The sequence below is a fragment of the Neofelis nebulosa genome, chromosome 9 (assembly GCF_028018385.1).
Source record: "Neofelis nebulosa isolate mNeoNeb1 chromosome 9, mNeoNeb1.pri, whole genome shotgun sequence".
Taxonomy (NCBI): domain Eukaryota; kingdom Metazoa; phylum Chordata; class Mammalia; order Carnivora; family Felidae; genus Neofelis; species Neofelis nebulosa.
The window spans coordinates 141466019-141481568 of NC_080790.1; the positions used below are offsets into that span (position 1 = coordinate 141466019).

Consider the following 15550-nt stretch of genomic DNA (forward strand, 5'->3'; position numbering starts at 1 on the left):
GGTGCTTTGGCTGCCCCCGTGTGCTCTCAGGCCGCGTCCTGGGCTCACTAGGGCTCTTGGAGACAGCCTGAACCCTGCAGGGGAAGCCGTGGGACCCCCTGAGATTCTGTGGGAAGGGGGGGGCGGTGCACATTCTGGGAACAGCTGGGGCTCCCCCGGGCATCTCCCAGGTCTGCCTGCCAGGGTGAGTGACCGTCCTGCGCGAGTGCAGGCAGCGGGCCCAACTTCCTAAAGTGGCTCCCAAGTATGTTGCTAGGGGCTCACGGGGAGGCCCCTCGGGTGTGTGTCGGAAAGAAATGTTACCGGTAAGAGCTTTTCTCATATTTGCTCATGGCATTATTTTTATAATCAATAATGTATAATCAGTTTTGTTCTAAAGCACCTGTAAGTCCTCATCTCTGGATTGAAAAATGCATAACCTGGGAGACTTAGCGTATTTGCACTGTTTATGCTGTGTGAGGATAACGGACTTCCTCATACTTTGGACCCCCTGTGTGTGTGTCCAACCGGAAACCAGCAGATTCTCTTCGGAGGGGTGTGTCAGCCATGGCTGCAGACATCTGGCCAGAGGTCATGGGTTGTCCAGAGGCTGTGGGCCAAGGAGAGGAGATGCTACGTGTTACATATGGTGACGAGGGGAGTAGCTGGCAGCCGTTCCCACACGCTCATGTTGGGTTTTTTTTTTTAATTTTTTTTTTTTAACATTTATTTATTTTTGAGACAGAGAGAGACAGAGCATGAACAGGGGAGGGGCAGAGAGAGAGGGAGACACAGAATCTGAAACAGGCTCCAGGCTCTGAGCCGTCAGCACAGAGCCCGACGCGGGGCTCGAACTCGCGGACCGTGAGATCGTGACCTGAGCCGAAGTCGGACGCCTAACCGACCGAGCCACCCAGGCGCCCCACCACACGCTCATGTTAGAGAAGATTCCAGACAGGCTGCTTGGTGCCTCTTGGTTCCTGGTGACACCGATGAGGAGACTGTTGTGGGGATCAGTCGCTGACCCACGGCTCAGCCCCCTCAAGGCAGCCAAGGTTGGGGAACACATGCCTCGATGTCAGCACCTGAGGCACGGGCAGCTGTGCCTAGAGAGTCAGGCCCTGCTGGGTCCGCCTCTGATGTTCTGGGAGCCACAAGGACACTGCCATCCCAGAGCAGGGGAGGGACCACCCCCGTGGCCTGGATCCTACTCCCAGACTGAATCTGGAAATGCTGCTTCTGCTTCTCACTTGAGGTGGGCCAGGCCTGAGGAGCAGAGCAGGGAGGTTCACAGGGTCTTTGGGGTTTCCTTCTGTCTCATGGAGGAGGCGGGAGGGATCCGGCCTGGTACACTTATCACATCGAAGAGATACTCCTGGAGTTTTAGGAGCTTGAAAGCCAGCCTATTCCTGTACAGACCTAGAAACCGAGGCCCAGGGAGCAACGGTGACTTGGCTGTAGTCACAGGGGCTGCTGGCAGCCTTCTGTGCTCTGAGTTGGATGTGGCTTCTCCTGGACACATTTCTGAACTCGGTGTCGGGTGCGGCCTTCTGCAGAGCCCTTGGAATGTTCCAGAGCACCTGGACATTCCAGTGTGGATATCTCCTCCTTTGCGTGGGGGTTGTTTGCTTTGAGGTGGTTAAACGACTTTTCTCCCTGGGACAATGTACCTCAGCTTGTCTCCAGCTGGGATTTCTTGAGCTCCAGCTCAAGGCAAGTCGGGTTCTGCACACTGCCCTTGTTCTGAGGTGGTGCTTGCAGGGTTGAGAGCCTGTTTGGGCGAGTGGCCGTGACCTCCCCCAGCGAAAGACCCCCTCGGCCCAGGAGGGATGAGCAGTAGGAGAAGCCTGGGAAGCCCCTCCCCAGGACCAGCTGGGGCAGGACCCCCCCCCCCCCCCCCGCCAGGACATCAGGGTGTGGGGGCTGGTGGCTGTGGCGAGTTAGGTCCAACTCACCTGGTTCTGCTGGCAGCTGGGTTCCTGGGAGAGGCAGCACCTGCTGACCGCTGAGGAAGGCCCCAGTGGAGGGTGCAGACAGGCCCCTGGCCTCTTCTGGCTCCCCTACCCCAGCGGGCCCAGCAGTGCTCGCTGGACACCCCTCCCCCCCCCCCCCCCCCCCCCCCGACAGTACAGACCTTCTTGGGCCAATGGCTCGATCCAAGACCCGCTGGATGGGAAGAGAGCCCGCAGCTGCCGGGCTCCAGGGTCAGGTTAATTGAAGAAGCAATTGGATAGGAGGTGGGGAGAGGGAGGGGGTAGGGCTGGGGTTGTGGGGCCTCCCTCCCACTCCCTCCCTCCTCTGCTCAGAGGAGCCAACTTCAAAAGCCTTGTCTGCCTGCCGCCAGCCTTCCCTGCTGTGTCCTGTCCTAGGAAGCCCTGTTGGCCAGGCTTGGAGCAGGACTTGGAGTGGCAGCCACACTCCCTACCTGAGGACCCAGGATCATGTGCAAGGCCCACTGGCAGGAGTGAGGGAGGGCCTCACCCTCAGAGGCCCATGGTGAGCAGCGTGGGGCCACTGGGGAGGGGGCTCACTCTGGCCGAGGGTTTGGGACCGAGCATAGTCCAGGGGAGGCTGCTTGAGCGTCTGTCCCCTACTGGGAAACCTCCCTTGGTTCCCGTCACCTTGGCCTGGAGGGCCTGGCAGGCCTGGCCCTGGGTGCTCTTGCCTGTTCTTCCTGCAGTGGGGGTTGGGGGGTGGAGTGGGGGGGAGAAGGGAGGGGGTCTGCCTGGCCGTGCCAGGGCTGCTCGGTTCTCACTGGCTGGGGTGGGGGACAGGCAGGCCTTCCTAGAGCTGGGCAGCCAATCTCCCCCGTGTGGACGGCTCTCCACAGCCACAGCTCTTGTTCTTGCTGTGACCTCTGACCCCACCCCCAGCATGCCTGGGGGCAGATTTGAGGAGGGGCCACAGCTAAAGGCACCCACTCCTCCTGCCAGCGCTGCACCCCAGGTCTCCAGCTCGGTCAGGCTCCCCTCCCAGGGCTGGGAAGCCGAGTCGAGTCCTGCGTCTCGCTGGGTTCACATGATTAATTTTCCAGTCGCTGTTTGGGAACTAGCCGGTCTTTCTCTTTGATGTTTGGGCTTCTAGGGGGAGGGTGGTGGTGGGTTTCTCCCCAAGCCAGCCCCTTCTGGAGGGGGAGGCTCGTGAAAGGGATGCCTGGTGGGGCACAATGTGGCCCCTTTCTCCCTTGCCTCTGGGGGATTCCCCAAGACTTCCCCCCCCCCTCCTCAGAGGGGTGTGGCCTTGAGCTCTGAGCCCTCACCCCTGTCCTGGTTGGGCTGGAGGTGCAAGGGCACCCCATTTCCCATGGCTGTGGGGGTGGGTCAGTTCTGCCCCTGCTCTGGGGACCCAGAGGTGAGCAACGTTCTGGGGATCAGGGGGTGCTCATCAGGAGGAGAGAGCCTGGCTGTCTGGTGGGGACTGATGTCTGGGAGGTGTGGGGCTGAGTTAGGGGATAGCCAGGGGTGTAGCCATACCGGCAGGTAGTGTTTCCCGCTGGACCCCTAGACCTAGGGGTCAGCCCTGCCCTCCAGTCTTGTGAGCCCCTAGTTCCCATGCACACAGAGCACCAGGTGTTCCTGCTCTGGAGCCCTCTGTCTCCTTCTTGGCCCCTCAGGGCTCAGTGGGTCTGCCTTCCCAGCCCACCTCCCCCCCACCCTCACCCTCACCCCTGGCCATCCTCCAGCCCGCCAATCTATGCATCAAGCATTGAGCTGTCTGGTTCGCAGGCCTACTGTCCTTCCCTCAGACTTGAAACAGGAAGGGATTTGTCCTGCTAGACCCATGCTTGGGTGATGAATGGCGCAGTGACCTTTCATTTTCTACTGTAGTTCAGAGAGTCCCTGGTGGCTGTGGTAGGGGGCCGTCCAAAGCAAACCGCCTGAGGGGTTGCTGTAGGGAAGGTCTCCTCTGCGGGCCTGGGCACCCCACCCTGACCCCGTGTCCCTTCCAGGTGCCTCCCAAGCCTGCACTCTGGGCGCTCCTGCTGGCTCTGCTGGGGCTCGCACCGGGTCAGGCAGGGCTCCGCACCTGCAGCATCCCTGACGTGCTCCGCCACTACCGCGTGGTCATCTTTGAGGACCTGCAGGCTGCTGTGAGGCAGGTCGGGCCAGGCTCCCGACACCTCCATTTCATCCAGAAAAACCTGACTGGAGCTGCAGTCCTCGGATGGCGGGATCGGAATCGGGTGGGAGCTTCCTGCGGTGCCCAGAAGGTATGGGGGGAGACTCACTCTGTTCCCCTCCTGGGCCTCCCCGCTGAGCTCTCTCCCCAGCCCCCAGTTTCCTCCCTTCCTTCCCCAGGAGCACGATATCCTGCTGTCCATTGCGTCCCTGGGTCGGACCCTGCGCAGGGTGGTGGCCCGGGGCCACCGCCGCGGGGCACTGGAGAAAGCCGCGTGGACTGTAGCCCTGCGCACCGAAGCAGTGATGCGGCGCCACTGCTGGATGATGCGCCAGGTGTGTGGGGCCAGACCCGGGTCCCTCCCCTTCCACAGGTCCCCTGAGCCTCCCACCGTCCCGCGGTGTCCCCATCTGGGAGGGGGAGGGGAGGGCGCAGAGACCGTGGTCACTCGCTGACCTTTCTGCCCCTGACAGCGGAGGAGGAGCCGGTGGCCCAAGAGGCACCCTCCTCGGAGTCGCCGCAGCCGCAGCCGCAGGCGGCTCCTCCTGCGTGTCCTGGACGCCGTCGCCACCTGCTGGGAGAAGCTCTTCGCGCTGCGTGCAGCAGCCTCCGAGGACTCCTAGCGCGTCCTGCGCAGGCCAGAGAAGAGCCATCGGGGCCGAGGGGCCTGGGAACGAGCTTCATTCGGTGCCTCCTCTCCCTCTTGTTGGCTTACTGCTGGGCCCAGGCCCCTCCTTGTCATGGCCCTGGACATGCTCCAGGCACCTAGCCAGGACTCAATAAACTGCTGGTGCTGCGGTCTGGTCTCTTCGCCTGCTGGGGTGGGGCCCACCACCCCTGGATCTGGGCCTGGGCCAGGAGCGGGCGCTGGGGGCAACAGGCCGCTTGGTAGGGGAACCAGGACTACCCGCCACACCTGGACGAGGCCGGCCCCCACCCCACCCCTCCCCCTTCCAGCTGCGCTCCCAGCCTCAGGCAGCAGGGGGCGAGTGGGGACGCTGGATGGGACTCCCCTAGGCTTGGGGGGTGGATGGGGAGGGGCTCTATCGGGCCCTGAAATGTCCGGTTTCCGTCCTGCTCCTCTCTGGAATGGGGGAAGGGGTGGAAGTGGAGGGGAAGGGAAGGCTGAGCTTTGTGAACTCAGAGCAAAACAACCGGATAAAGGAAACGGGCCTGAAGGGAAGCCAGAGTCGCTGGCCCTGGCTGCAAGTGGGGCCAGGCCATTTCCTGCGGCCCTGGGAGGGGTGGCCACGGCCCCCTCTGTGGGCCTGGACAGGCTGGTCAGGGATCCGCTGTCTTGTGCTCTGGGACCGTACGTTTGCTTGGCAGGGAGAGGGTCCTGATCCTGAACTCCCCTGCCCACAGCTGCATAGATAGCCCGGTGTCTGTGACCCCCTCCCCAATCAGTGTCTGTGGAGGAGTGGAAGTACAGTCCGCAGAGCGCCTGGCCAACAAGGATGCCTGTTGGGCTCCACCTCACGTACTCCTTTCTGACAGGTGGATGGACCAAGGAGACCCCAGAGCAGGCCTTGCCTCTGGGGTACCCTGGCGGAACAGACAGGGAGGGGATACAGAAAGGCCTTCATGGTGGGGCAGTGAGCATTAGCACAGAATGAGAACCAGACCCTGGCCCAGCACCCCGCTGTACGTGTGCAGCAGGGCCTGTTGTCCCTGTTTTGTAGATGAGACAGGCACAGCCAGGAAGCGTGAGGGCTGGGGTGAGACCCAGGCCTTGAGCGTGGCTACACCCCGTGTGTGCCCCGTGTGTGGGCCACAGTGTGCAGCTGCCCTGGGGGCCCTGTTGTGGCGATGCGGGGACCGCCTGCAGTGTGGTGGGCCATTCCACCCATCTGTCAGCACCCCCTTCCTGCAGTGGAGAGCAGTCAGGCTGTCCTGGGTGGAGGGGGCAGGTAGGAGGGGGAGCACAGGCCTCAGCGTCCTAGGGACACAATCCCTGAGTCCTGGCCCATGTCCACGCGAATGGGCAAGGTGCTCTTGTACTCTGACCCCATTCTTCCTCCCTGGACGCTCCTGTCAGAGCCCATCTGGTAGTGTGTACGTGTGTGTGAGCACGCGCACAGGTGTGCTGAGGGGTTGCCCGTGAGAATGTGCACACAGCTGTGCGTGCACGCTCCTGTGCGTGCGGGGGTGTGTGTCTGTGTGTCTGTGCATGGGGTCCCTTGGGGTCTGTGCATGTGTGTCTTGCCCTCCCCCTGCCTGGAAGAGCTCCCCACTTGCGGGTGGCCCTCCTGGAGTCTAACTCTGGTCCTTCCTGGCAAATTCAGCACGTTGAGTCAGGGACTGGAGGAGGCCTGTGGCCTGAGCCAGCAGAACCGAAGTTGTTCTTTGGTATGAGACCCCACTGCACCCTGTCTGCCCGCTGCCCCTTCTCTTCAGACCTCAGACAGAATGAGTGGCTTCCACACTGGGCGGAGGCCCTGCACATCTTTCCGGGTCCTGCCTCTGCCAACACGCTGATGGCAGGCCAGCATTCTGGGCACAGGGACCTGGGCCCTCGTCCCCATATCTCAGACACCATCTGTATGGGTTTCCTACGACTGCTGTAACAAATGATCACAAGCCATGCGGCTTAACACAATAGAAGTTTCTTTCCCCACAGTTCTGGAGATCAGAAGTCCAAGATCATTATCACGGGCTTGAAATCAAGGTGTTGTAGGGCTGACCTCCCTCCAGGACAAACCCATCCTGGCTTCTTGCAGCGTCCGGAGGCTCCAGGTGCTCTGGGGCCACATTGCTCCAGCCTGCTGCTGCTTCACGTGGCTTTCTCTTTTTTACAAGGATCTTTGCCCTGGGCTTAGGGCCCCTGGATAACCCAGGCTGATCTCATCTCAAGATCCTTAGTCCTATCTGCCAAGACCCTTTTTCTAAATAAGAATCCCACTCCCAGGTTCTGGGAGGTGGGCATCTCGTTCTTGGGGCCACCATTCAACACACTGTCGAGTCTTTCCTCACATAGGATGGCAGCAAGTGGGGCTTCTGGCTTCTGGGACGAAGTTCACTTGTCCAGCATGGGGATAGCCCAACCAGACCTGGTCTGGGGACAGGTGTACAGCCACAGTGACCAGCCAAGACAGACCAGAGGGAGAGCTAGGGATCCGCTGCTCGGAACCCAAGATGTTCGCTTTTGTGTTCAGCACCAGGACCCCCTCTGTGGCTTGCGCAGGAACTGCTGGCTGGAACGGACCAGAACCAGTGAAGATGGGGTGCTCAAGCAGGGACAGAGCCTTTGGCCTGTCCTGCATGAGGCACTGCCCTCCTTGCCGAGGTCTGGGGCGTGTCGCCTGAGCCTGGTTCTTCCCCTGCAAAAAACGTTGTTTCTGGGGCACATGCATGGTTGGGTTGGGTCCTGCACCCAGTGGTGTCCTGTCCCATACACGAGCCTTCTCAACTGCTTCCAGGGAGGTGGGGGCTGGGTCCCAGAAGGAGGGGCTGTGCCAGGGTGGTAGATGGGGCCGCAGGGCACTGGCCAGGGTTGTGTAACTTCCTGCAACCAGGGAGCCAGACCCCCCGTGTGCAGCACCAGAAGAAGGGGGGGGGGGGGCAGGCTGACTTTGAAGGGTAGCCTGTGTCCCACGGCCTTCCCAGACTGGGAGCCTTTGAAAGAACATCTGGAACATGGGCGACTGGCAAACTGGTCTCTGGATTTGAAAACCAAAAAGTTAATCCCGACTTTGCCACTTGTGTGTTTCCCACCCCCGCCCACACGCTCCTCTCTCCCCACCCCCTCTTCCCACCTCTGCTGCTTTGCAGGCGGGGGCGGGGCCATACCAGCCCAGTGTGCTGATCCTTCCGAGGGCTACTACGGATCGCCTGTGCCCTGCCCGGCACCGCCCTCCATGACCCCTCCCTTACCGGTGCGGCCTGATTGAGCAAAGAGAGGTAGTGGGAAAGACGTGTGCCTGCCATGCCCGGACCCTGGACAGATGCAGCTCCGGTGCTCATGGAGCCATGGCTGTGGGACAGGATGTGAGTTAGCCAGCCCCTGCATCTGGCGCTGGGTGCTGAGAAGGCATGGGGCCACACTCAGCCTGGGAGGAAACACCTGCACCCAGACCTGAAGGGTGCGCTGGCCCCGCCTGGCACTTGGCCTTTGCATGTGAGCCTGAGTGTGGGGTCCCCCAACCTGCAGGTGTGCAAGGAGGCTGCCTGATCCATCTGTGGTTGGTGTGGAAACAAACAAGGGCCCCCAGTCCAGGAAGCAAAGCACATACTCCGGGGTGTGGGGGGGCGGTGCCAGGTGCTGCAGCCCATTGTCCCTGCCAGTGGCCTGCAGGACCCTGGGGGGCTCTCAGGGACAGTCCCCATCCTGTCTCCTCCCTAGGAAAAGACCCAGCTTCGTAAACACAGGAGCAAACAACAACCACCATCCCCCCAACCCCAACTAACCCCCACGTCCACAGCCTCCCTCCTGAAGAACCGGCAGGGATCCCACACTTGCTAGGGGAAGTGAGCCCTTTTTTTGCGGGGTGGGGGGGGGGGGGAGGTCAGGACCTTGAGGGGCATGTATTGTGGCGGAGGGCCATCCTGGGGTTGGATACTGGCCCCTGGGTCACCTCTGTGCGGTGTGTGTGTTTACATTTATTTTTTTAGTAATCTCTGCACCCAAACATGGGGCTCAAACTCACAGCCTTGGGATTAAGAGACGCATGCTCTTTCCACTGAGCCACGCAGGTGCCCGTGGGCTGTGTCTTAACGGGACTTCTGCTCACATCTGTGGATGGCCACAGCCTGGCTCAGTCAAATCCTGTCACTGGCCTCGTTGCCTCCCTCCACAGCCCAGTTGTGACCTTCGTATCCTGGGGGTGAGGTGGCCGGGGCTCCCCGCCAGGTGAGCGGGCCCTGTCCTCCGGTCGCGCCCTGCGTCCCCTGCCGGGCCTGTGCCGGGGCGTGAGGCCAGGGGTCCCGGCTGTGGCCCAAGATAAGCGCCGCACCCGGCGGCCGCTTCCTGCATTTCCTCCCTGCGCCGCCGCTGCGCGCCCCTTCCTGTTTTCTCGGGTGCGCAGGCTGGCAGGAGCGTGGGATACGGGGCGGGGTCATGGGGTATGGGGCGGGGCCACGGCGCACAGGGTTGGGTCGTGGGGCACAGGTTGGGTAATGAGGGTCGGGGACAGGGTCGCTGGGCAGGAGGCAGGATCGCGGAGACAGGACTGGGTCGTGGGGGCCAAGTGGGGTCGTGGGGTCGTAGGAAACATGGTGGTGGACGGGGAGCCCCTACGATGCTGAGCCCGCCCCATTGCACCCTGCCTGGCTTCCTTGTGAGGCTGGAGGTGAGGAGGGAGCCCGAGAGGAGGAGGAGCCTCGGCGTTCACACCGCCATCTCTCAGTCTCTCCAGGTCCGGGGCCAGGAGTTCCCACACACCTGGTCCCTGGGGCCCCTCCGCAGCCTGAGGCAGGAGTGGGGATGGCTGGGTGGAGGGCTGAGCCTTGGGATACGTGGCTCTAACATGCTGAACCTACTTGCTCGGATGGTCATTTGAGATATAAACCTGTGTAATTTTAATGAAAATGCACGCCACGCAAAACCTTGGTACACCAACGTTCACTGCGGCATTATTCGCAATCGCAGCGGGTGGAAACAATCTAAGCGTCCACCGGTGGGTGAACAGATAAAACGTGGTCCGGTCAGACAGTGGAATAGGACTCCGCCTTACAAAGGAATGAGGTTCACACGCTGCAACACGGAAGAACCCGGGAAAGCTGATGCTCAGTGAACAAAGCCAGCCTCAAACCCACTTCTTGTGCGATCCCATTTATGTGAAATGTCCAGAACAGGCAGACCCACAGACACGGAAAGTAGGTGATGTTTCCCTGGGGGCTGGGGAGTCCCTGCTAACAAGTGAGGGTTTCTTTTTGAAGAAGCGGGAAAACACTGAAATGAGAGGCGTGGTGGCCGCCCAGTCCTGGGAATGAACTAAAAACCACTGACTTAGCTGCCAGAAAACCTATGCAGGTTTGGTAGAATGTGGGCTGACACCCTTGGGTCGTTGAGAGCGTTTGTCCGGCCAAGTGGAGGGTGACTTAGGTCCATCCTTGCCTGCCCAGCATGGCCTCGTTGGGATCGGGCATATGAGTGAGCAGAGCCTTGGCCCCGATGTATCTCTTGGTAGGCTATGTGACTAGTTGTCTAGTTGTGTGTGTGTGTGTGTGTGTGTGTGTGTGTGTGTGTGTGTTGTGTTCCCAAGGGTGTCCAGGGGATGACCTGAGAGGGAGAGGGTGCCCCTAACCTGCCCTCAGCCCCACCCTCCCTGACCCTCCTCCCCTGGGCTGCTTGCTGGGGAAGGTTCAACACCCCGGCCCAGGTCCCTCCAGGGCCCAGCTGAGTCCTGGGCGTGGGAGCTGTGGCTTGTGCCAGGCAGGGCTGCTAGAACTTCCCGCCAGGAGCTAGGCCACCAGGGTCTGTTCCTGGCCAGCCTGACTCAGCGGGAGCTGGGGGTGGGGACTTCCCTTTTCTGACCCTCGGGGAAGCAGGTAGGTGGAGCCAGGAGGGGGAACGGTGGGAAACCTGACCCAGGGCTGGAGCCGCCCAGGCCAGGGAGGGGGGACAGGCTGTGGTTCTGCCTGAGACAGCTGTTCTGTCCAGGCAGGGCAGAGCCAGTCCCCTTGGATAGCTCCCCAGGCAGGGCCCTGGGCAGAGGGTCCTTTGAAGAGACCCCTCCCCACCCTCCTGCGCTGGCCCACCACTGAGGGCAATAGCTGAGGAGCTGCTATTGGAAACAGCTGCTCTCTGTGGGAGGCCCTCTCATGTCCTTGTTCAGATCCTGCTCCTGGAGTCCCCCAGCCCCTGGCGATGGGGACTGGCTCCAAATTGGGGCCCCCCACCGCCCTCCTGCCTTGCCACCGTGGGAGGGGCTTCTAGGGGTCCAGCTACTCTGCCTTCTCCCTACGGGGCAACGCTGTGTGCTGCCCCCCGGAAGCACCCTTGTGGCTCCCCATCCTACTGACCTCAAGGGGCCCTCTGGGTGGCATGGGGGTGGGGTGAGGAGCCCAGAACGGAGGGTGGGAGAATATCGCCCTGGCCTGTGCCAGGAAACAGGAAAGAAAGACACAACCGGCTGTGTCCGCTTGTCTGGCATCTTCTTCTGTGTGTCCACGGGTGTCTCTGGGGCGGGGGCCCAGGTGGGACGATGGACAGTGCCTCAGCCCAGGCAGGGAGGCCCTTAGTGGGGCTGTTCACGGTGGCTCCTACCTGCCCTGGCCTCCCTCCCTCCTACCTGCCCTGGCCAGTGGGTGGAGTGAGGAGATAGGAGGGTCCACACCTGGGGTAGAGACTCCTGGACTCTGGCTGCCATGGGTCCCCGCAGTGGGGCACACTTTGGTCCAGCTGACCCAGGGCTCGAGGGGGTGGGCAACCTGACCCCCCACCAGGGGGCAGGCCCAGAGCAGATCAGGAGTTGGAGGGCCATGACAGCTGATGAGGTACACTCTTGGGTCATGTGCCCCTCTCCAGGCATGAGTCTGGGACTCAGCACTGGGGCCTCTGAGCACTCCCACTCCAAACGCGTAACAAACGTGGCTGAACTGGACCACCCTTTTCCCTTTGTGCCTCAGCATCCCTGCCATGCACCATGCTTGTGTCCACTTGGAGGGGGCAGATGGTGTCCTCGTTGTCCTGTGGGCTATTTCTGCCCCTCTACCCACCCAGTGTGTGTCTCTCTCCACCTCTGGGTCCAAATCCTGTCCTTTTCAGCTTGTCTGTCTCTGTTCCTTTATAGCTCTGTCTCTGTCTCAGTTTTTTGGGCCTTGTTGCTGACGAGGCAGGGATAGGGGACCCAGGTGAAGTGTGTAGCCCTTGCCACTTAATATAGAGGTGATGTCAGTCTGCCTCTGAGAAGCAGGATACCTACAGAAACAGCCCCACCGCCTGTTTGCCTCCCCACACACACTCAGGCAGCAGACCCATGTGTGTGGACACCTAGGTTTACACACTGACACAGGCACATCCAGCCCCAGGGTTATTGTACCATGTGCACACAGACACAGTAAGCGTGGATGGTCAGTGTCACAGCATCACACCCATGCTCAGAGCCTCACGTACACACACATGCTTGCACACACTGGCTCACACGTGTGCGGGGAGAATCGGGCTCAGCTGCACTCAGCATCGTACAGAACCCACGTGACTCACAGAAGCCCGTGCTCCCAGATGCATGGGAGACTGAGCTAGGACTGACTTTTGCATGTCAGCTCGCCAGGGAGGGGGGCAGAGAAAGGGGCTAGGAGACCAGGAAGTGTGGAAAGAGGAGGCCCAGTTCTGTTGGGAGGGGAGAAGGGCTGGCTGAGAGCTCCAGAATCGGGGCCTGAGCCTCCCTGCTCGGGTCGTTGACCTGTGACCGGGAAGCAGCATGGGTGTGACGTGGGGCTGCCCACTCCGGGGACACTGGTTTAAGAATGACAGGGCCCTGCGGCGGGGGTGGGGTGGGCATATAGTTGTCCACCCTGCCAGCCTCCTTTGGAGAGGAGCACAGTCCTGAGAAGTAGTCCCCAGGTGTGAAGGAAGTTGTATTTATGTATTTATTTTTAATTTAACTTAATTTATTTATTTTGAAGAAAGTTTTAAAAGAGCTGAGGATAATGAAACATGGATGGAGGTGTGGGGGCATCGCCAACCCCTATTACGCTCGAATTAAAAAGGGGGGTTGGGAGAGGAGGGGAATGGAAGGGGGGGTGGGGAGTGCCTGCACCTCATGCCTCCCACCAACTCTGTCGGGGGAGGAGCATCCTGGAAGGATGGAGAGGTGGGTGTTTTGGGGGCCAAGCTGGGGGGCAGTCTCCCAGGAGGCTCTGGGAAACGGCAAGGCCAGGGTCCATTCCCCCTTCCCCCAACAACCACAGACTCGGGTATGCAGAGGAAAGAGCGAGTCACTTTATTGTGGCCTCGCCTGGTCCGGGGGGAGGGGGGGGGTGCAGATCCTGCTCCTCCTTTAAAGCAAACAAATACCGGTATTCCTCATATTGCTACATTGGTGCTTTTGGTCAGTGAAACCCCTTGGAAGAAAAAGTTTAAAAGTTTAATTAAAAATTAAATATGTTGTATTACGTGTATAAAAAAGGCAAAGCGAAAAATACAGCCTGATTCTAGAAAATACACTGCAAGGAAAGCATTAGACGCTTCAAAGAGTTAACCCTAGCAGGGCCAGCCAACAGGTCCCAGGCCTGGGATTCCGGGAAAGGCCCCAGGGCACGTGGGAGGCACCCTCGCAGGGCGCCCGGGAGTAGCCGAAACGCGCGCGCCCTGGAGAGATGCCGGGCGGGCCCGCGCGGCGGCGGCGGCGGCGGCGGCGGCCGCTCAACCCGAGATGCAGGCGCTGTAGTAGACGGCGCTGCTGGCGTCGGACAGCGCGGCGATCAGGCTGCTCTCCTCGGGGCAGGACATGGCGCGCGGGCCCAGCTTGGCCAGCGCCACGTGGTACGGGAGCCCGGCGGCGTCGGGCCGAGTCCGGCCGCAGTTGAGGTACTGGTCGAACTCGGTGAGGTCCACGTCGGCCCACAGGTCGGCGCTGGGCCCCAGCGTCTCGGCGCCCTCGGGCGGGGGGGCCTCGGGGGGCGGCGACAGCGGGCCGGGGAACGGGCCGGCTGCGGGCGCGGCCAGGGCGCCGTAGTAGAGGCCGGCGAGCGGCGCGGCGGGAGCCGGCGCGGTCCTGAGCGCCTCGGCCGCGGGCGCCCCGTAGCCGCCGCCGGGGTCCCGGGGCAGCTCGGCGGGCGCGTAGGGCGCGCGGAAGGCTCGGAGCGCGCAGTCCTCGGGCGCCGCGGGCGGCGGGAAGAAGGCGGCCTCGCCGGGCTCCAGGCCGTCCAGCGGCGAGCGCTCGGGCGTGGGCAGCCCCAGGCCGTCGAACTCGGCGCCCAGCGGGGGCAGCTCGCGGAAGGCACGGGCCGCGCCGGGCGCCGCGGAGAAGGGCTCGGGGGGCGGCGGCGGCGGCGGCGGCGGCGGCGGCGGCGGGGGGGGCGCCAGGCCCGGGAGCAGGAGGCCGGGCTCCAGCCGCCGGGCCTTGCGCGCCTGCTTCTTGCGGCGCGGCCGGTACTTGTAGTTGGGGTGGTCCCGCAGGTGCTGCACGCGCAGCCGCTCCGCCTCCTCCACGAAGGGCCGCTTCTCCGCCGCGCTCAGCTCCTTCCACGCCTTGCCTGCGGACCGTGGGTGCGGGTCAGCGGGCCCCGCCCGGCCCCCGCCCGGCCCGGCCCCAGGTCCCTCCCCCCACCCCCCGCCCCCCACCCCCGCCCCGCGCCCTTCCCCGCGCGTCCGCGCCCCCGCGCCCCTCACCCAGCATCTTGCTGAGCACCGCGTTGTGGAGGTCCGGGTTCTGCTGCGCCAGCCGCTTGCGCTCGTCCTTCGCCCACACCATGAAGGCGTTCATGGGCCGCCGGATGCGCGACTCGTCGGCAGCCTGGCGCTCCCCGCGGCCGGCCGGGCTGAGGCCATAGCGCCCCGGCTCGGGGCTTCGCGTCGGGCTGCGCTGCGGGCTGGGCGGCGAGGCGGGAGCGGCGGGCGCGGCGAGGGCGGCGGGGGCGGCGGGGAGGCCGCGCGGCTCAGCGGCGGCCCCGGGTCCCGGGGCCCATGCACAGTCGCGGCGGGCTGGCGGGTCGTCCTGTGCGCCGTAGCCGGGCGGCGATCTCTGCATTCCAGCTGGGCGCGGCCTGGGCGGAACGGAGCGCGGGAGCGCGGAGGGTGGGAGAGCGGGCACTTCGGGAGCCGGGCTCGGAGGGCAGGGCGGACGGCGGTGGAGACGGCGGTGGCCTCGGGCCGGGTGGGCGCCCAGATATAGCGGCGCGGGGCCAATAGGCGGCGGGGCGGGGCGGGGCGGGCTGGGGCCGCCCCCTCCCCGGGGGCTCCCTTTCTTCTCCGGCCCTCCGGATTCCACCGCAGCCTCCTTCGCGCGGCTGCCCCCGCACCCTCTCTGAAGGAGGGACCGCCACCCGCCCCCCTCCCAACACACACACACAGTGGGAACGGGCCGCCGATGTGGGCTGGAGCTTGGAAGGGGGCGTCCTCGCGGGGACTGTCAGACTTGCAGAGACGAGGTGCCGTCCCCACCCACGGAGTCAGACCCCCAGACGGCAACTGGGGGAGGCTGGCTGCCCACCCCCACTCCCCCCCCCCCCCCCCCCCGTGAGTGGGACATATTTTAACCCCATGTTCCTGGGAAGCTTTCCAAGAACGCTTCCTGGAGTCTAGCTCAAAAGTACCGGGCACTTTGGGGAAAGCGCCCTGTGTCTTGGGAGAGCGTGTTCTGGATAACCCCAGGGTATCGTGGCCCCCACCCCTCCCGTACATGTGGAGTCTTCACGACTGGGGGCTTCGAGCTCCTCCTGTCTGTCCATGGAGTTAAAAGAGTTGGTCTTCGTGCCCCCTCCATCACTCCCAAACCCACTGCAAACAGGTCAAACCTCAGCAGTAGGTGCCCCGGACGCTTCCCACAGTGGGAGGGAGCCCAGAGGG

At 62.9% G+C, this 15550-nt stretch overlaps 2 protein-coding genes across 3 annotated transcripts; one reads left to right on the top strand and one right to left on the bottom strand.

The window, feature by feature from the left end:
• Nucleotides 1-86: 86 nt before the first annotated feature.
• C9H20orf204 (chromosome 9 C20orf204 homolog) lies at nt 87-4899 on the top strand. Of its 2 annotated transcripts, XM_058686295.1 has the most exons (5): nt 87-674; nt 922-2475; nt 3929-4189; nt 4278-4433; nt 4572-4899. In XM_058686295.1, the coding sequence occupies exons 2-5, from the start codon at nt 2473-2475 to the stop codon at nt 4719-4721; spliced, it is 570 nt and encodes a 189-aa protein (XP_058542278.1). In that variant the 5' UTR covers nt 87-674; nt 922-2472; the 3' UTR covers nt 4722-4899. The 2 variants fall into 2 exon arrangements, with proteins under 2 accessions (XP_058542278.1, XP_058542277.1); XM_058686294.1 differs by lacking the exons at nt 3929-4189; nt 4278-4433; nt 4572-4899 and having other exon boundaries at nt 922-2652.
• An 8214-nt stretch (nt 4900-13113) lies between these two features.
• Nucleotides 13114-15001, bottom strand: SOX18 (SRY-box transcription factor 18). The gene is made up of 2 exons (XM_058686305.1): nt 14375-15001; nt 13114-14238 (listed from the first exon to the last, which is right to left on the bottom strand). The coding sequence occupies exons 1-2, from the start codon at nt 14730-14732 to the stop codon at nt 13406-13408; spliced, it is 1191 nt and encodes a 396-aa protein (XP_058542288.1). The 5' UTR covers nt 14733-15001; the 3' UTR covers nt 13114-13405.
• Nucleotides 15002-15550: the final 549 nt, after the last annotated feature.